General features: G+C 43.0%; 2 protein-coding genes and 1 pseudogene across 2 annotated transcripts; 2 read left to right on the top strand and 1 right to left on the bottom strand.

Moving 5' to 3' along the window:
* The first annotated feature begins 2,998 nt into the window (after window positions 1–2,998).
* Window positions 2,999–3,706, top strand: LOC122125675 (vomeronasal type-1 receptor 51-like). The gene has a single exon (XM_042700214.1). The coding sequence runs from the start codon at window positions 2,999–3,001 to the stop codon at window positions 3,704–3,706; it is 708 nt and encodes a 235-aa protein (XP_042556148.1).
* A 3,809-nt stretch (window positions 3,707–7,515) lies between these two features.
* Window positions 7,516–10,323, bottom strand: LOC122125674 (annotated as a pseudogene).
* Window positions 10,324–19,365: 9,042 nt separating this feature from the next.
* Window positions 19,366–20,301, top strand: LOC122125673 (vomeronasal type-1 receptor 90-like). Its single transcript, XM_042700212.1, has one exon. It carries the CDS (start codon window positions 19,366–19,368, stop codon window positions 20,299–20,301), a length of 936 nt encoding a protein of 311 aa, XP_042556146.1.
* Window positions 20,302–20,603: the final 302 nt, after the last annotated feature.

The following is a 20,603-nucleotide window of genomic DNA, read 5'->3' as shown; positions in this document are numbered from 1 at the left end:
ATAAAGTTCTTCCTTCGGTTTTTGCTTCATTTAAAAAGAGTTTGTTGGTGCTGGGAAGGTGGCTCAGTGGTAGAGCGCATGCCTTGCATGCCAGAGGCCCTGGGTTCGATTTCTCAGCAGCACATGAGCAAAAAAAAAAAAAAAAGCCAGAAGTGGTGCTGTGGCTCAAGTGCTAGAGTGCTAGCCTTGAGCTGAAGAGCTGAGGGACAGCGTCTAAGCCCAGAGTTCAGGCCCCATGACCGGACCCAAAAAAAATAAAAATAAAAATAGTTTCTTGTTCTTGAAGTACAATGGTTTCACTCTGATGTGTCTAGAGACATGCTTCTGGGATCCTGACTGCTACAAGTTCTACAAGTCTCTGTGGGTGAGATTCTGTCTGTTGAGACAGGAGATAGTTTCTGTTCTTATTTTGTTACCTAGTTTTTCAATGTGTATCCAGAGACTTTGAGAAAAGAAAACTTTCTAGCATATCTTATGTGGAACTTCATGAACCCTGTGCTGTGGGGTCCTGTAGTACCTGAACTCTGGTGCACCAGATGCTGTACTCTGCAGAGCCAGGGCACAGGGTCACCCATGGTGGCGAAGCCCAGTGGGAAAGGCAGAGAGCATTCTGGGTTCTGCTCCAAGCTCAGGATGCATCCAGGGCTGTAGGAACCACCTTTAAATAACCAGCTATGTCCTGAAGTTTACTTTCTGATGAGTTTGACTTGTATTATTCTAATCCATAAGCATAATATGTTCTCTAAGCAATTCCTTCAGCACCTGGGAGACTGATTGTCTCTCCTGTGGGGACATCAGATTGACCCCCTGTAAATAGGCCGTCCAGACAGCAGGTGACACTGATTGATGTCCACTGGGAGAAGCCTAATCACCCAGGTATGGTTCATAGTCAAGGCTGGGTACAGGCAGCCTATCCAGCCTATCCAGCCTATTCTTTTCTTCCTTTTTTTTTTTTTGTCAGTCATGAAGCTTGAACTCTGAGCCTGGGCTCTGTCTCTAAGCTCCTCCGCTCAAAGCAAGCACTCTACCACTTGAGCCACAGCACCACTTCCAGTGTCCTGGTAGTTAATTGGAGATAGGAGTCTCACAGACTTTCCTGCCCAGACTGGCTTTAAACTGTGATCCTCAGATATGAAGCTCCTGAGTAGCTAGGATTACAGGTGTAAGCCACTGGCGGCCTGCTCAGATTTTTTTCTTATAGCTTATCATTTCTGTGAAATGACGGATTTTAGAATTGCACTCTTCTCGGTTTTTATAATTTTAATTGTCATTATTATTTTGTATTTTTATTATAAAGCTAATATACAGGGTTACTATTTCATAACTCAAAAAATGAGGATAAATATCTGTCTGTTGTAAGGCTTCCACTCAGGGTGCACATGCTGTCCCTGAGATTTTAAGCTCCAGGCTGCGCTCTGCTACTTTGAGCCACAGTGCATCTTCAACAGTACATTTCTTTATGGGTAATGTCACCCTTACCTCTGCTTTCCCAGTTTTCCCATCCTGTCCTAACCACAACTTATGCAGTTCCTTTTCCATATAGTGTCTAAATGAGTTCGAATGATGCATTTTCTCAGCCTTTAACTGACATAATGACCACCAAACTCTCCAAACAGCAAGTAACTTTATTCCTCCAACCTCAATGGAAAAATTTCAGTACCCACAGATACAATGCTAGGGAAATCATAGATTTTTTTAACATGATAATGATAACAAGATCTCTGCATGATCAAAACATTCATCGTTTACATATACTGAATCTACTGCATGGTAGATTTCCTAGGTCTCTTGCTATATATTGCTCACTTCCAGTGATCACCATGTAGAGGAAATAGGAGAGCTGAAGCCTACTTTGAACCTTAGCCTCCTGTTCCATTGTCCCAGTGTTTTATCATAGTGCAAGAGTGGTTTGTGTAGATATTTGTGTCATTTCCCTCCAGAAATACACTGGCATTTCATCTCTGGAGTCACATGATAATGACTGCATTTCATATCAAGGCATGCTAAAATAGAACCATGGTCAGTACAATGCTTCATTGAGTTTTCAGGGAGTGTGTGAAACCATGTTCACATCTGGTATATTTTGCCTACTCCTCTTTTGAAGCTTATTTTATAAACATTTACCCAGAAATTTTCCCCAGTTTGTAATTTCTCCACAGGAAAAATTCCACCTGGTAGTCTTCCTGGGATGGTAAACATTTCTTTGGGGATGCTGGAGCTTGAACTAATAGTCTGTCCCTTACCTTTCTCATGCACTACTGATTAGATGTGTTTTCAAATGAGACATTGTAGCTGGACACTGGTAGCTTTGTGCCTGTAATCCTAGCTACTCAGGGAGTTGAGTTGTGAGGATCATGATATGAAGCCAACCCTGGCAGGTATGTCTCTGTGACTTATCTCTAATTAATCAGCATAAAGATGGAGGTGAAGTTCTTAGCTTTGAAGAAGAATAAAACACCAAAAGGATATCATTCAAACACTGATATCATGCTGCAACATTTCAAATAAGGGCGCATACACACACAAACAAGCAAAGAAAATTTCTTATACTATGCAAATTTCTGTGTACCACAGGCCCACAGTTCTCCTAGCAAAGGCACTAGGACCCATGGTGTCAGCCAGGGTTTCCCTCCTATAATCTCATCAGTTTCTGGACTCAAAGATCCTCTGGAACCTTTGAGATACCCTTCCAGAAGTGTCACTCCTGGGCTTGAAACTGATTTTCATCGTCCTCATATTCTTCCTGAAGAACCATTTAGCAAGGATCAATAATCTAATGCACTGATTTTTCAATCTGGTATCAACTGTCCTGCTGCTCTATACATCAGACCTTACAATGTCATTCACAATGTTCTTGGGCGAATCAATATGGGGGCTTTTCCTCATAGCCCAGCTGTGCATCTGTATCATGGGGAACTCTGTGCTCTCCATGCTCTATCTATACTTGTTTTCATTCCTGCGTCATCTGAGGAAGCCCATCAATGCCATTTTCATACACATGACTGTGGTCAACATCCTGAACCTCACCTTCACACTTGTGCCAAATATAGTGGCATCATTTGGAGTCCAATCTTTTCTGGACGATGTGGGCTGCAAGGTGGTGGTATACTTCTTCAGAGTTACCCTGGGTCTATCCATCTGTTCCACCTCAATCCTCAGTCCGTTTCAGGCCATCACCATCAGCTCCAGCCATGCCCAGTGTGTGTGGCATAAATCTAAGTCTTCAGTGTGGATTTTCCCTTCTTTCTTGTTCTTCTGGGTTGTCAATATGCTCATCTATGTCCCAGTCATTAAGGTTATGAAAGCCAAAATCAATTTCACTCTTGTTGGTTCTGCGTTTTCCAATGTATATTGGCGTACTCCGCAGTTTGAAGACAATAGATCAGGGTATTATATCTCTATCTTATTATTTCAAGATCTTGTGTTTGTAATCCTCATGATCATCACCAGCCTCTACATGGTGAGGCTTCTCTGCCAACACCACCAGATAGCTCATTACCTACATAGTTTTAGTCTTGCCACCCAGCCAGCATCCAAGAGCAAGGCCACCCACACCATCCTGCTGTTGGTCAGCTGTTTCCTGTGTTTCTATTGCTTCAACAACATTACCAACTTCTATTACTTTTACACAGAAGTGAAAATCCCTATCCTGGAGGTGATGGTTTGTATTCTATCAGCATGTTTTTTTCCTCCTGAAGAACAGTAAAATGCTTTCCCCATGTGCCCTGTTTCTTTCATGGAGAGCTATCAGTTGTCACCAAGCATTCAGGGGCTGATTGGACAGCTGAAATTTTTGTTCAAAAGCTGAGGAAATTCTAGTAATGTACATGGAAGCAACTATGTGAGTATTGAGCACTTGAAGTGCTGTTCAAATTTAGATATACTGTAACTTTCAAAGACTGAGGTACCATTCAAACCACTGAGATACTATGGTGTGTGTATTGGTGAGGGATGTTACAAAAAGTTTTGTCTGATTTAGTTGCTTAAAATACTATTGGTGGGATAAAATGAATACATTTTCTGTACACTCTTAAAAGTAAAAAGGTATTTCTGCCTGCATAAAAACAACTGCTACACTATTCATTTCTTCCTTACATTCTAATTCTACCAACAGTTCTGTTTGTTACAAGGAAGTTTATTAGATCATCCTATGAATGTTGGTCATACAATGACAAAGCAGCATCTAGCCAATGAGGAAGAGGGATACAGCCAATGACAAACCAGGATGTAGTCCACGATAATGCACAGCCAGGCATGGGTGGCTCATGCCTAATATCCCAGCTGCTTGGGAATCTGAGTTCTGAGCTCTGAGCTCTGAGGACCAGTGTTCTAAACCACTCTGGGCAGGAAAGTCAATGAGACTCTTAGCTCAATTACTCACACAAAAAACTCTAAGTGGTTCTGTGGTAGAATGTTAGTGTTGAAGAAAATTCAGTTTCATGAAGGATCTTTTTCTGTCCTTGCACACCGAAGTTGTATTTTTCTTTGCCTGCAAAATGAGTTTCTGGGAGACAACTAATGGTTGAGTTTGGTTCCTCACTCTGCACCTTTTTTTTTCTGCTTATGTGATGCTGAGGAATCAAACCCAGGGCCTCAATCATGTAAGGCAAGCACTGTACCACTGAGCCACCTTCCCAGACCTTGAGTCTTGTTTTTTGGTCCATCTGCGGCTCTATATCCTTTGGTTGAGCAATTGAGCCCATCAATACTTGATATTCTGGGTCCAGGGCTCTGAGAATCAAAGTTTAATAACCAACTGCACCCTGAAGTTTACTTTCCGATGAGTTTGACTTGGAAAAAAATACATGAATTCAAATGGCAATGTGTTCTTCTAATTAATAAACTTAATGTTTGCTCCTTGACCCCTGGGAGAGTGGTTTGCAGCTCCTGTGGGAAGATTTGATGGATGTCCAGTAAACAATGCCAGCCAGGCAGCAGGTGACACTGATTGACGTCCAGACATCAATAACGAGAAGCCTCCTTATCCCAAGCCTTCTCTAAAGTCTAACCTGGCCAGACTCAGCCTTTCCAGGATGTCAGAGTGCCTCAAGAAAGCCTTGTGAGCCAGCTCTCAGCCCTGAGGAGACCACTAGGGAGGAAGAGGTCAGAAAACTTTTCATTATCCCATTTCCTCTGGCTATTGTCTGCTATACATGTTGTGATTTGAAATGAAGTTACACAAATGATTTCATCCAGGAACACAGAAACCTAATTGGGACTGACTCTCTGCAGTGACCCTGGAAAGCCCCAAAAATGTCATTTGTTCATTTGTTTGTTTGTTTATTCTGGTCCTGGGGCTTGAAGTCAGGGCCTGGGCGCTGTCTCCGTGCTGTCATGCTCAAAGCTTGGACTCTACAACATGAGCCCCAGTTCTGCTTCCAGCTTGTGTTATAGTTTATTGGAGATAAGAGTCTCACAGTCTTTACTACCAAGTTTGGCTTCCAACCATGGTCCCTAGGTCTCATCCTCCTGAATAACTAGGATCACACGTGTGAGTCACCCACACCCAGCTCCCTATCAGATGTCTTTCTTATATCTTATAGATTGTGTGAATGATAGAAATAAGTATTGCATTCTTCCCAATTTTTATCATTTTAATTGTCATTAGATAAATATATATATATAGTCGGTTGAGTGGCTTGAACTCTGGCCCAGGGTGCTGTCCCTCAGCTCTTCAGCTCAAGGCAAGCACTCTACTCCTTGAGCCACAGGTCACTTCTGGTTTTCTGAGTCGTTTATTAGAGATAAGGGTCTTACAGATTTTCATGCCCAGCCTGGCTTTGAAACTTGTTCCTCAGATCTCAGCCTCCTGAGTAGGAATACAGGCATGAGCTACTGGTGCCAGGCTTCATTATTATTTTTTATTGTCATTATAAATGTAATGTACAGACAGGTTACCATTTCACGACTCAGGTAATCAGTATATTTATTTTTTGACAATGTTATTGCTTCCCTCCAAGTTTTTGCATCCCATTACCACCCACAAATTGCATAGTGCATTATCCACAGAGTCTACTGAGTACCACTGTTACATTTGTTCACATTTTAATTTTCATAATGGACAATCAAACTGTCCAAACAGAACGTCATTGGACTCATCCAACAACAATGGAAAATTTTCAGTACTTACCTTACGTTCTTACCCAGAGGCCTGATACGTCTGGACATCACATAGATTTTTTTTTTTTATCATGGCAACGATAACCTTACCATTTCTGCATGATAAAAATGTTCATCACTTACGCCTACTGAACCTATTGCATGGTTGATTTTCTGGATCTTTTGAGGGGCTCTGGCATTTTCCTCACTTTTATTCTTGTCATCATTGAATAGGGGAAATGGGTAATGTTATCCCTAGTTTGAACCTTCTCTTTTAAGTCGTCACAGTAGTGATTTTATTAAATTAGTTGCTTTATAAAACATTGCAGATGTCATAATTGTTAAATAACAATTTACCAAACATGCAGCTTGCTGAGCATGTTTTATATAGAAAAGGAAATGCCAAAACCCTGTTAAAACTTATTTTAAGCTGCGTGGGGGTGGCTCACACCTGTAATCCTAGCTATTGATGAGGCTGAGATCTGAGGATCACGGTTCAAAGACAGCCCAGGCAGAAAAGTCCGTGAGACACTTATCTCCAAATAATCACCAGAAAAGCAGAAGTGGTGCTGTGGCTAAAGCGGTAGAGCAATCATCTTGAGCTGAAGAGCCCAGGGACAGCACCCAAGAATCTAGCCCCACAACCGACTAAAAAAAAGTTATTTCATTGCAGCTTAGGAGACAAGAGATTGTTTCTCAGACACTTGAATCAAGTAAATAAAAACAGGTAGTTTCCCTCCCTCAGTAGCTATATTATGATACATAAAACTTAGACAGTCTGTACACTGAGATTCCATAACTTGTCCTGTGATAACAGAGAGGTTTACCTTCTTCAGCTTCAGAGGGGGTTTTGGTCATTAAAATTTTAAGTGTCAAACCAGTACTTTTCAGTCACAGTATCTTCACTCTGAGATAATCTTCTTCACAATATATGTAATATCCTCATGCTCAATTCTTAGACTACGCAATTTGAATACTAGATGCACACCACATTCCCTGGCTGCAAACTGCTTTTCTTGACAAGTATGTAGTCCTTTCAAGGAGGTATGATTAAAGCTGTATTACTGAACAGTGCTGGTAAATATCACAAAAATTTTTTTTATCACGTTGTAACCTTTGTTTCCAATTTAGTGACAGTTGCTATGGGATTAGACAGCAACAATGGCATTATTAGGTTGTTTTGTTTTTAAACTATGATTTAGTAGCAACTTCAGTTCCCAATTTTAATGCCTGGGCAGCAAGATCCAAGTTCCCTCATTAGGCATTAGCACCTAAGTATCAAGGTGTTAAATAACCAGCAGGAAAGATACGGCACTTCTGATTGTCGCATTTGGCAGAAGTGAAAGGAAAAGAAGTTGTGCTACATGTTGAATGGATTGTGGGCAACAGAAACAAGTCACAAGGAGAGAGAAACTGTCACATGGAGTCTTCATAGTCTTGTACATATCCTCCATCACAACCACCATCATCTGCCAGATCATCTTCCAAGGTGGCCTTTAATCCCCCTCCAGGAACCACGCCTTTCTTCTTCTTTTTGGCTTTGCTTTGCTTTTCTTGCCTATGTATTCTCACCGAAAAGCACAGTCAATGAATTGGTCATCTTTGCCAAGTCATCAATTTCCAACAAAATTCACACATCTCGAACTAAGGCTTTCAAAAACGTGGCATAATAGAATGACTTTTCATCCTGTGTAATTTTATCTTTTAGTAACTTCCCAAATTCTGTGAGATCAGCTCTTGAAGATGGGTTCATTACATCTATCCCACAAACTGTATCATTCACACCAAACGTTTCTTTTGCTAGTACAAGGTCTGACTCTTCCTGTAGTTTCTGTAGCTGCAGTTTATCTGCTAATTGTTCTTCTGGTGTTACTATTTGAGGTACCTCAGGTTCTTCTCATCTCTTTTTAATTTCTTCTTGCCTTTTCTTCTGGTGTCGTTCTTTTTTCTTTTATTTTCTCCACTATTTTTCTTTCTTTTCTGAAATTTTTATTTCTGGTTTTACTTCTGCTGCTTCTTTTGTTTCCTCTTCATCATCATCATCATCATCATCATCATCATCATCATCATCATCCCAGTTACCCTTGACATCCTTGTCCTCGCCTTCCCTGTGGTCCCGGCCAGCTAGGTGTCCAGCGTGTGGAAGAAGGAGCACGGGTGCCTCCCAGAGGTGGGGTGGCGAGGTGAATCACCTGGCTGGCTCTCCTTGGCCCGCAAGGGCATGCTGGCACTATCCCAAGTTTGAATCTTAATCTACTGTTCTGTTGCCTTAGTGTTTTATCATAGTGGGAGATTCATTTGTACATTGACTTAGTGTTGATTTTGGTTTTGTCTTTTACCTCTAGAAAAACATTTGTCTCCCGTCATTTTGGCTGTGTTATTCTGATTGCATTTTCTATCAAGGCAAGGCTAAAATAAAAGCAGAGCTAATGCAAGGCTCTCTGGAATTTTTCAGAAAAGCAGGAAGGCATTTCCACCTCTGGTGTGTTTGGCACACTCCTCCTTTGAAGCAGATTTTGATTCCTTACCCAGCAATTTCCCCCACTGTAGAATTTCACCATAGGAAGTATTGCACTTCGAAACATTGCTAGGGTGCTATAAATTTTGTTTCTAGTGCTGGAGCTTGGAGTGGGGACTTGTTCTTTTGCTTTATCCTGTATTCGGGATAAGATGTGTTTTAAAAATGCGAGTCTCTATCTAGACACTAGAGGCTCACGACTCTCATCCTAGATACTCAGGCTGACATGTGAGGATCATTGTTCAAAGCCAGCCCAAGCAGGAAAGTCCATGAGACTCTTATTTCCAATTAACCACCACAAAAACCAGAAGTGCTGCTGTGGCTCTAGTGGTAGAGTGCTCCCCTTGAGCTGAGGAGCTGAGGGACAGCACCCAGTCCCAGACTTCAAGACCCATGACTAATAAAAAAAAATAGTTGAGATTTGAAGATCAGGGTAAGAAGCAGGCACATTTAGAAGAGTCTGTGAGACTTTCTCCAAAGAAACAGCATAAAGATGGAAATGTAGCTAATAGTACTGAACAACACAAAAAAACCTTCAGGGATAACACTAAGGTCCTGAGAACAAGTCCCAGGATTTCACACAGACACAGACACACACACACACAGGCACACACACACACCCACAGGCACACAAACCAATATGAAGAACAAAGAAACCTCCTTTTAACATGCAAATTTGTCACACAAACCCACAGTTCTTCCTCGCTGAGGAACTAGGAAGTATATCATGAACAATACGTTGCCATAATCGTTGCCAGTATTGTCTCATAAGATCCTGAGGAATTCTTGGGATCCTGTTCCAGTAGGGCCATCCCTAGGCCTGAAAGAGAATTTCATCTTCTGCATATTCTCCCTGAAGCTCAATTTGGATTGGATCCATAACTATTGCATTGATTTTCTCTCCTGTATCAACTGTCTGGCTGCTCTATATATCAAAACATCACAAAAACTATCAGTGATGTTCTCAGGTGAATCAATATGGGGGGTTTTCCTCATAGCCCAGTTTTACATCGGTGTCATGGGGAATTCCCTGCCCTCCATGCTCTCTCTGTACATGTTTGTATTCCAACATCATCTAAAGAGGCCCAGTGATGCCATCTTCATGCATGAGAGTAAGATCAACTTGGCTAACACCATGTTCTCAATGGTGTCCTTAGAGTCTAGCACTTTCTGGTTGATGTGGGCTGCAAGGCAGTAGTGTTCCTTTTCAGAGTCACCCAGGTGTTTTCCATCTGTACCACCTTGCTCCTCAGTGCCTTTCAGGCCATCACCATCAGCCCCAGCCCTGTCCAGTGCCTGTGGCTTAAATCTAAATCTTCAGTGTGGATTTTCCCTTCTTTTCTCTTCTTCTGGGTTGCCAATATGCTCATGTAGGTCCAGGTCATTAAGGCTCTGAAAGCTCAAAGTCATTTTGCTGTTGTTGGTTCTGGGTTTTTCAATGCATATTGTCATACTGGACAGAGAGAAGAAAATAGATCATAGCATCTTCTTATTCTGAGACCCTATGTTTGTAATCTTCATGCTCACCACTCACCTCCACATGTTGATACCCCTCTCCCGGCTCCCCAAGAGAGCCATGTACCTTTACAGTCCCAGGATCGCTACCTAGCCATCGCCTAGCCATCGCTACCTAACCTAGCCAAAGCCACCCACATCACCCTGCTGCTCGTCAGCTGCTTCACGTGTTTCTGTTGCTCCAACAACATCGTGAATTATTTTCCTTTTACACAGTAGAGAAAATGCCAATGTTGGACATGATCATTTGTATTTTATCATGCTGCCCAATTGTGTCCCCTTGTTTCCTCATGAAGTATAATAAAATTCTTTCCAATGTAGCACCTCCCTCTCATTGATGACAATTACCAATTGTCAGGAAGCATTCAGTGGCTGATTGGACAGCCAAAATCTTTGTTCAAAAGCAGAGACAATTCTAGTAATGTACATGGAAAAAAAACTGTGTGAATATTGAGCACTTGAAGTGTAGTTTGAATGCAGATATACCAGATTTTTTGTTTTTGTTTTTGTTTGTGTTTTTGTGAATCCTGGGGCTTGAACTCAGGGCCTGGGAACTGTCCCTTTTGCTCAAGGCTACCACTCTACCACTTGAGCCATAGCACCACTTCTAGCTTTTACTCTTTATGTGATAGTGAGGAATCAAACCCAAGGCTTCATGCATGCTAAGCAAGCACTCTACCACTAAGCCACATTCCCAGTGATATGCCAGAATTTTAATGCATTGAAGCTTTGAAATCTTACTTGATGTACCTTTCCGTGTGTGTGTGTGTGTGTGTGTGTGTGTGTGTGTGTGTGTGTGTGTGTGTGTGTGCACAATAGTTTTATATTTTTTGTTCAAAATGTTATTGGTGGGTGAAATACATTTTTTGTAAGTTGCTGAAATTAATGCGTTGTTTTAGTTTTTATAAAGACAGCTGCTGAACAATCCATTTCTTCCTTGCATTCTATTTCTACTAACAGTGCTTTTGTTATAAGAAATTTCAGTAGATCACCCTATGAATGCTAGTCATCCAATGACAAACCAGGATAAAGCCAATAAGGAAGCAGGATGTGGCCTATGACAAACCAGAAGGTATCCAGTGACAAAGGATACAGCCAGAGCTAGGCACTGGTGGCTCATATCTGTAACCCTACTCAGGAGGGTGAGCTCTGAGAATTGCAATTCAAAGCCAGCATGGGCAGGAAAGCTTGTGAGAGTCTTATCTCCAATTAGTCACAGAAAATACCAGGAGTGGTGCTGGTGATCAAGTGGTAGAATAATAGTCTTGAGCAAAAGATGCTCAGGGACACTGCGCAGGCCCAGAGTTAAAGCCCCAGGACTGACCAAAAAAAAAAAAAGTCAACGGATACAGCCAATGACAAAGCAAGATTTAGTGAATGAAGAAGGATACAGCCAAGGGCAAAGCAAGATATAATCAATGGAAAAGGATTCCACCAAGGGCAAAGCAGGATATTATAGCCAATGACAGAGCAGGATCTAAGCAATGACATATACTCCTGGGCCCTCCCACTTCCGGGGAAGGCTACTCGGTGACAGGCAGCATAACACTGGGACACAATTGGGAAGATCGGTGCTCCTGATTCCGAGAACAAACTGGACCTTCCAGGGTTGTGCTGTAGAGAGAGTAAGCCCCTGAGTGTCCAGTTGTACCCCCTTTCTATAGAAATATCCTAAGGAACAGGGGCCCTGTCTAGTCTGGAGACCACTAGGGACTGGTTTTTTTATTCTGTATTTTGGTCAGAAAATATAACTCTAACTCAGTACCAGACCCTTTTGCTCACTGACTGATGCTCCACAAGCCTTCTGTCCTACCACTGGACATTGGACCTGATTTGAAGTCTATTTCCCCTATTATTTTCCTGTTTATAAGTCTGTATATTTCCTTGGCTCCCCTGGGAGTAATTTTCAATCCTTGGTTGTCATCATGAACTTTTATATTTACTTTTTCTGTGTGTTGAGCCAATTTGCACCCTTGGAGTAAAATCAACTAGCTCATCATGTGTGAACTTTCTAATATGTTATCACGTGCATTTCTGAGCCTTTTGTATCTGTGTTATCTCAAGTCCATTCATTAATCATTTTCTGAGTTCCTTGATACTCATAGTCGCCTTACCACGTTTTGGTAGCCTGTTTTGCTTCTATAGGCTGATTTTTCAAGAGTTCCCTCTCTTTTATGAAATTGTTGGAGGAGCATTTTCACTAAGGATTTGTTTTTAGTTGTTGTTGCTTTTGTTTCTTTGGTTTTGTGCTGGTTCTGGGGCTTGAACTGAGGACATGGACGCTTTTCCTGAACTGTTTTTGCCATTGATGGAGCCACAGCTCCTTATCTGGGATTGTTGCTGGTTAATTGGAGATGAGAGTCTCACAGTTTTTCCTGCCCAGGCTGGCTTTGAACAGTGATCCATTTCATCCTTCAAAGTCTCTGTGACTGCAGGCATGAGTCACTAGTGTCTAGCTCCACTAAATTTTGTAGACATACTAGAATCTACCAAAAATGAGCAAGGAGTATACAAGTGACTTATGCAGAAGTGTAATGTGTGAGAAGACAGAGGTAGGGATAGTCTCCCCAAAATGCAGAATGAATTGTGAACAAAAGCAGCAGTGATATTCATTCCTATGTGGAAAATGAACTGTACAACTAGTGGGGAAACTTCAAGACTCATTGTCACCAGGTACAGTTTTAGTTTGGTGGGTCATGGGTCTTGAACTCTGGGCCTGGGTGCTGTCCCTCAGCTTTTCAGCTCAACGGCAGCACTCTACCACTTAAGCCACAGCGCCACTTCAGATTTTCTGATGGTTAACTGGAAATAAGAGTCTCATGACTTTCCTTCCCTGGCTGACTTTGCACCACGATCCTCAGATCTCAGCCTCCTGAGGAGCTGGGATTACAGGCCTGAGCCACTGGCGCTCGACCATGTACAACATTTTTGAACAACAACTCCTCTACACAAACAATTAAGGGTTAAATAGTAAATAAGATAAAACAAAATAAATATACACAAATCAATATTATAGCTCTTAAATAGCCAGGGTCTGAAATCAAATTCTAACATCAACTGCACCCTTCAAGAGCATTTATATAAGAGAAGAGAAATAACATGATCATATCAATGCATGCACAAAAGCCCTGGGACAAAAGTCAACATCACTTCATAATAAAAACACCAAAGAAACTAGGAAGAGAAGGGCGGGTGTGCTTCAACATCACAAAGGCTCTGTGTGATCATCTATAGTTCACCCTGTACTAAATGAGGAAACTGAATACGTCTGCATAAAGGAGAAAAGAGGCCATGTAGGCTCTCCATCTCTGATGCTATTTACTTAGTGTCTGGTCTTTCAACCAAAGCAATGTTAAAGAAACCAAAAGGACCTAAATAGACTCAAAAGAAATTAATCCTATTTGCAGATGTTATCATCCTGTACATAAAACATGAAAAACTCCAGTTGAATGACGTTGTGCTACATGAACTCTAATGGCAAAGCAGCAAGAAATAAGCTCAATATATACTTATTAGAAGCTTTTCTTTGCACAAAGAAAAACACTCTGTGTAGCAGTGATTATAACAATCTCACTGAAACTGCTCTCCAAGCTGATATCATAATCATCAGCCCCGTGCCAGTGGCTCACACTAGACATCCTAGCTATTCAGGTTTCTGAGATCTAAGAATCAGGTTCGAAGGCAGCCTATGCAGGCTTATAGCCAATAAACCACCAAAAAGCCAGAATTGGAACTGTTGCTCAAGTGGTAGGGGACCAGTTTTGAGCACAAATACTCAGAGACAGCACCCAGGCCCACAGTTGAAGCCTTAACAAACACACACACACACACACACACACACACACACACACACACACACACACACATACACACGGGTTTCCTACAAATGCATATTAATTTCATTTTTTTCTCTCTGTCTTTATTTTTTGTGAGTCATAGGGCTTGAACTGTGAGCCTGGGCGCTGTCCCTCAGCTCTTCAGCTAAAGGCAAACACTCTACCATTTGAGCCACAGCACCGCTTCCGGTTTTCTGGTGTTTTATTGGAGATAAGACTCTCATGGATTTTCCTGCCCAGGCTGGCTTTGCACCACGATCCTCAGATCTCAGCAAACTGAGTAGCAATGATGAAAGGCGAGAGACCAGCAATCTCATTTCTCCTTAAAGACAGTATATTCCAGTGATAAGTTAACACTTAACGCAGTTCTAGTTCATTTTCTATCTTTCTTCCTTTTTTGGGGGGTGGGCTGGTACAGGTCATGGGGCCTGAACTCTGGGCCTGCGCGCTGTCCCTCAGCTCTTTAGCTCAAGTTTAGCCCTCTACCATTGAGCCACAGTGCCACTTCTGCTTTTTTTTCTTTTTCTTTATGTGGTGCTGAGGAAACAAACCCAGGGCCTCCTGCACACAAAGCAAGCACTCTACGACTAAGTCACCTTCCCAACCCCTATTTTTTATCTTTCTGAGTTGGTCTCCATTTTCTACAATGAAGGACACATTGTGATCACGACATCCCAACTTTGGGTGATCAATCAGTGAGCCAAGACGGAGACCCCATGGAGCTCAGTGCCAAGCGATGAATGCAGAGGTCTCATTGTTCCCACTGGATGGCACAGTGCTCTCTGAACTCTGCCCTGTGGTGCTGAGTTTATTTCTTAACAGTGGTGTGAGAAGTAACTTTGAATGAGCACTTAGCATCTCCATTTGACTTTCTTGACACCGCTGGGACTGGGAGAACAGACAGACCTGCATCAGGAGACATGCTGTGCACGTGGGACAGGGCACCTGACTGCTCTGGCCCATCATGATGACAAGAAATAAACAGGGTTTGAGTGAGAACAGCAGGGGACGAGGTGAGCAAACGCCCTGGGGAACTCCCCCCTCCACCCGTCCTCCTCTGGCTGATATGGGCACGCATGATCAAGCCAGGCTTCCAAAGACACTCTGTGTGTCTGCAGTCCAGACAGCCAGAGGAAGGATTCTGCAACTCTGAACCTTGGTTCAGAGCCAGGGGTGGGGTGAAGACCCAACACTGCCCATCCCAGGATGAGCTGTGGATTGCCGATTCACTTCTCTCCCTATTCCTTTTTGGTGCCAGTCCTAGGGCTTGAAGACAAGCCCTTGGTGCTCAGATTTTTTTTTAGCTGTTTTGCCCAAGATAAGTTCTCTACCACTTGAGCCACAGCTCCAATTGTGGGGTTTTTATTTTTACTTATTTAGTTTTTGTAAAGATAAGCATCTCCTGGACTTTTCCTGCTCTCATGAGCTTTGATCCCCAATCCTCACATCTCAGATTCCTGAGTAGCTAGGATTGCAGGTGTGCATCACTGGCCCGTCTTCATTTCGCTGACTTGTGCCTGTGGTTGAATACACACCTTTCTTGTTTCTCTCAATGCTACCATTTTTGTTCATGTATTTGCTTGCTTTTTATTCTTTCGGATGTGCACACCTCAGCCGCTGTGGCACAACACTGCTTGGTTTCTTCCAGACGAGTCCTGCACAACTGCCAACTCACCCATGGTATGTTCCATCTTCTAGGCATATTAGGAGTACTTTCAAATGTATTTACAAGGGTAATCACAAAACCATGCAGTGTGTGTGTATGTGTGTGCGTGTGTGTGTGTGTGTGTGTGTGTGTGTGTGTGTGTGTGATTATGTGCCAGTCCTGGGGCTAGGACACTGTCACTAAATACTTTTGCTCAAAGCTAACACTGTGCTATGTGAGCTCTGGCTCCACTTCCAGATTTGGTGACTCTGTGGAGACACAAGTCTCACAAACTTTTCTTGCTTGAGCTGGCTTAGAACTGGGATCCTCAGATATCAGCCACCTGAGTAGCAGGTGAGCCACAAAATCTTCTTTCCACAAGGGCTTGCATTTTCTCTATTGCTATCTCTAAAATTCCCATCTTAAATTAGCTTTCCAGCTACTACTTTAATGGTGAACTTTTCCCCATCTTATTGGACACTGAGAGGTGGGTGTGTGAAACGTGGGCTTGTTAACAAGGAGCTGACTTGTTCTGTGTTTTCTCCCATAAGGGCTGTCTGCTCTCCTTGTCCTCATCCCAGAACCCAGTCTGTAATGTTAGGGCTCCTTTCAGACATTGTTCTCTTGATCTTTGTGTCTGAATCATCTCTTTGACTTCTGTGGCAGAAATTTCACAATGCATATTCATAGTAGCAAGTTTTCACAGCAGATTTTTATCTTTCAATGTGTGGAGATATCATTTGTCTGGGGCAGTTTTCATTCCATTTGTAAAGCACAATAATTGTGTTGGGAAATGTTGTTCAGCTGAAAAAAACTCTGCACCCTTATGGCTTCTCAGGGCAGTGGATTGGCTTCATCAGTGTCTGAGAGAGAATAAATGGAATTTTATTCTGACTGGGTGAAACATGGCATTTGAGAAAGACTGGGTGTGTGGTTTCTCACGGCACATTGCTCAAGAGTATGAACTGCCTTGATCAGGTTTATTTATATCATTTCCATCTTTCCCTTTTTCCCCCTGTTATTTCTGCTAATTACTAACATCTTTGTGTAAAATAATGCATTGCAATGGTTGATCCTAGTAATGTGAGTCCTATAATTGCCCAGTGGGTCATGGAATGAGAATCAGAGCAGAGAGCTTTATGGAAAATACACAGCCCAAGTCAGTTCTTTGTGAGTGAGCTGCATTTAATACTTTCACTTCACACTGCACTTCTGTCCAATAATAAGGGAAAACATAAAATAACAAGCTTCACTAGAAAGTTCTACAGGTGGGGCTGGGAACGTGGCTCAGTAGTAGGTGTTTGCCTTGCATGCCTGAGGCCCTGGGTTCGGTTCCTCAACACCACATAAGCAAAAAGAAAAAAGCCAGAAGTGGCACTGTGGGTCAACTGGTAGAGCACTCGCCTTGAGCTGAAGAGCTGAGGGACAGAGCCCAGGCCCAGAGTTGAAGCCCCACGACGGGATCTAAAAAAAGAAAGAAAGAAAGAAAGAAAGTTGTAAAGAAAGAAAGAAAGAAAGTTGTAGAGGTCATGCTGATTAAATTGAAAAGTTTAGAAATAGCAGAAGAAAAAAGGCAAGCACTTGTTAAAAGATGATTTGAGTGTGTGTGGTTTACGCCTGTAATCCTAGCTACTCAGGAAACTGAGATCTGAAGATAACAGTTCAAAGCCAGCCTACGCAAGATAGTCCATGACACACTGATCTCCAATTATGCACCAAAAAACCAGACACAAAGCTGTGGCTCAAGTCATAGAGTATCGGTCTTGAGGAAAAATTTTCAGAGACTATGCTCAGACCCACAATCAAGACCCACGACCAATACACGTAGAAAAAGAAAATCTGGAAAGATCCTGATTACATAGGAAAGATAACACATATTGCAATATGAGAATATGATGAACATTTGTGAACCATAGCCAATATCACAATTCCTAAGAATTCTAATTCATAAAAGGTAAACTGTCTCTGGAAGACACAATGGATGCTGAGGAGGGCAACACACAGAGTTGTCATGCTCAACAATTTGGCTCTTGTTTCTGGCCAGGAAACAGTGAGAATACTTCCATGCAGCAGCAAAGAGGGCCAGAGTGAAACTTTGTTGTGCAGGAGATTGTTCAGGAGAATGGGTAGAAAATGTTCTTACAGACTTAGTCAGGAAAAATAGGATACTAATTTAATTCAGTGCAAGTTTATTAAGGAACAAAAGATTCTCTGTGATGTGAGAGAAAACACAAGAACAGTAGTGAGTGAGAATGATACAGGGGGAAAACTCTCAAACGTACAGAAAATAAGCCAGGCGCTGGTGGCTCACACCTGTAATTCCAGCTACTCAGGAGGCTGAGATCTGAGGGTCACGGTTCAAAGCCAACCTAGGCAGAAAAGTCCCAGAGACTCTTATCTCCAAGAAACCACTACAAAACTAGAAGTTGTGCTGTGGCTCAAGCGGTAGAGTGCTTGCCTTGAGCTGAAAAGCTTAGGAACAGCACCCAGGCCCTGAGTTCAAGCCCCACGATGTACAGAAAAAATGTACAGAAAATATTGGTTAGATATTTACCTTCTAGTATTTCTATACACCATGAAAAACGTCATATTGTGCTGTGTACTGGTGGCTCACGCCTGTAATCCTAGCTATTCAGGAGGCTGAGATCTAAGGATTGAGGTTCAAAGCCAACCCAGGCAGGAAAGTCCGTGAGACTTTCATCTCCAATGAACCACAGAAAACAAGAAGTGGCTCTGTGGCTCATGCGGTAGAGTGCCTTGAGCTGATGAGTGGAGACAGTGCCCAGGCCCAGAGTTCATTCCATGACCAACCAGAAAACAAAAGTCATGTTGTAGCCATCACCACAGGGATTTTACTGGATGTGCTATTTGTGCAACAGGTGTTCAAAAATGAAGATTTTACAAAAAGTGAAGCCAATCAGATGCATGGGCTCCCAGTGCTCCTTGTACAGTCCACTGCCGACCATGATGGAGCCCCTGGGACCACAGGAAGAGACAGCCAGTGATCTTCCTTCCTAACACCCCAGCCCAGTGTGATGCCTTTGAATTCCCTCCTGATTTTAACATGTGTCTCCCCAGGTCCTTCCAGGCCCTACAGATTCAAAGGTCACAGCACATTCATGTCTGAAATACCGAGGTCAGAACACTTCCAACCCTCCAGAACTGGCAAATGGAACATTTTCCCCAGACTCCACTTAAAACAATTGTATGGGCCAGACCCTGGTGGCTCACGCCTGTAAGCCCAACTGTTCAGGAGGCAAAGATCTGAGGATCCAGGTTCAAAGTCAGTCCAAAAAGGGAAGTCCTTGAGACCCTGATCTCCAGTGATCCACCAACAAGCCAGAAATGGAGCTGTGGTTCAACTGGGATAGCAGCAGTTTTGAGTAAAAAAGCTCAGGGAAAGTACCCAGGCACTGAGTTCCAATATCATAAGCGGTATGAAACCCCCCCCAAAAAAAGAAACTATTTTAAAATCATTGTTTAACACTCTATCTTTCGGCATTCATTCTAAGCCTGGCTTACCTGATAAAGAAATGGAGCACCATGAAGATTCCCACCTGGGGGAATCACAGTGTTGTCTAGAGCTTTCTCACCTTCTTGGCTGGGCAGCACTCTTGCTTTGATTCTCAACAAAACACACATACACACAATCTACAATCTCTCTCTCTCTCTCTTTCTCTCTCTCTCTCTCTCTCTCTCTCTCTCACACACACACACACACACACACACACACACACACACACTCACACACAATGACAGCTACCCCAGGCGACACTGTGTTCAGGCTCCTCTTTGTGTCTAAGGTGTGTCTGGGCGTCCTGGGGAACTGTGTACTCTTCCTGCTGTACGCGTACACGTCTGTGTGCAAACCCCGGCTCCGGAAACCCATTGCCATAGTTTTCATGCACCTGACTCTGGTCAACGCCTTGACCATCATTTTTGAGTCCATGCCCTTCATCATCTCCTCATATGGAGTCCTGTGTTTCTGGGATGATGCCACGTGTAAAGCAATGCTGTTCCTGTTCAGGGTCATGCGGGGACTGTCCACCTGCACTACCACCTTCATGAGTGCCTTTCAGGCCCTCACCATCAGCCGCACCCCTGCCCAGAGGGCTTGGCTGAAAAGTCGACCCTCCACCTGCATCATTCTTTCTCTGCTCTCCTTATGGATCTTGAATTCCATCATGTATTTCGACATCATCACAAATGTGGAATCCAATTGCAATTCCACCATCATGAGCCTGGGATTTTCTCATCCCTACTGTCAAACGAACTTCATAAGGGCCACCCCAATGCCCATTATCAGCTCTTTTCTGCTGCGAGATGCTCTGTTCCTGGTCCTTATGGTGGCCCCCAGCCTCTACATGGTGAGGGTACTCCACCGACACCGCCGCAGAGCCCGGCACCTCCAGAGTCCCATCCTTGCCTCCCAGACAGCGCCCGAGAACACAGCCACCCACACCATCCTGCTGCTGGTCAGCTGCTTCGTGTTCTTCTATTGCTCCAACAACATCGTGATTGTGTATTCCTTGTGGACGCTGGAGAAACTGAACAAATCCAAGGGTGTGCTTCTGATGTTGTCCTTCAGCTACCCCACTCTATGCCCATTCTTGCTCATGAAGAATAACAGAATGGTTTCACGATGGTTCACTCACTTATGTTATAACAAGAATTTTAAGAAGAAGTGAAGACAAGACCATGGTGGCAATCCAACTCTGCTCACCTTATCCTTGCTGTTTGTAGGACGATAGAAACACCACAGAGGCCAGGAGCCAGTGCCTCAGGCCTGTCATTCTACTATTCAGGATGCTAACATCTGAGGATACAGGTTCAAAGCTAGCGCAGGCAGGAACGTCAATGAGACTAGAATATCTAATTGACCACCAAAGGACCTAGAGTGGAGCTGTGGGGATTGAGCACTAGACAAGTTACTCAAATTCAGATATGCTGTAATTTTAAAATATTGAGGTTTTGAAGTCTTACTGAATAT

Source organism: Dipodomys spectabilis, unplaced genomic scaffold (assembly GCF_019054845.1).
Source record: "Dipodomys spectabilis isolate Male_0828 unplaced genomic scaffold, ASM1905484v1 ptg000266l, whole genome shotgun sequence".
Classification (NCBI taxonomy): Eukaryota; Metazoa; Chordata; class Mammalia; order Rodentia; family Heteromyidae; genus Dipodomys; species Dipodomys spectabilis.
Note: the sequence above shows the minus strand (reverse complement) of the source record. Positions and strands in the feature narration are given on the sequence as shown.

Coding starts and splice junctions, on each gene's coding strand:
- LOC122125675 (XM_042700214.1), top strand. CDS start 2,999: ATGACTGTGGTCAACATCCTGAACCTCACCTTCACACTTGTGCCAAAT.
- LOC122125673 (XM_042700212.1), top strand. CDS start 19,366: ATGACAGCTACCCCAGGCGACACTGTGTTCAGGCTCCTCTTTGTGTCT.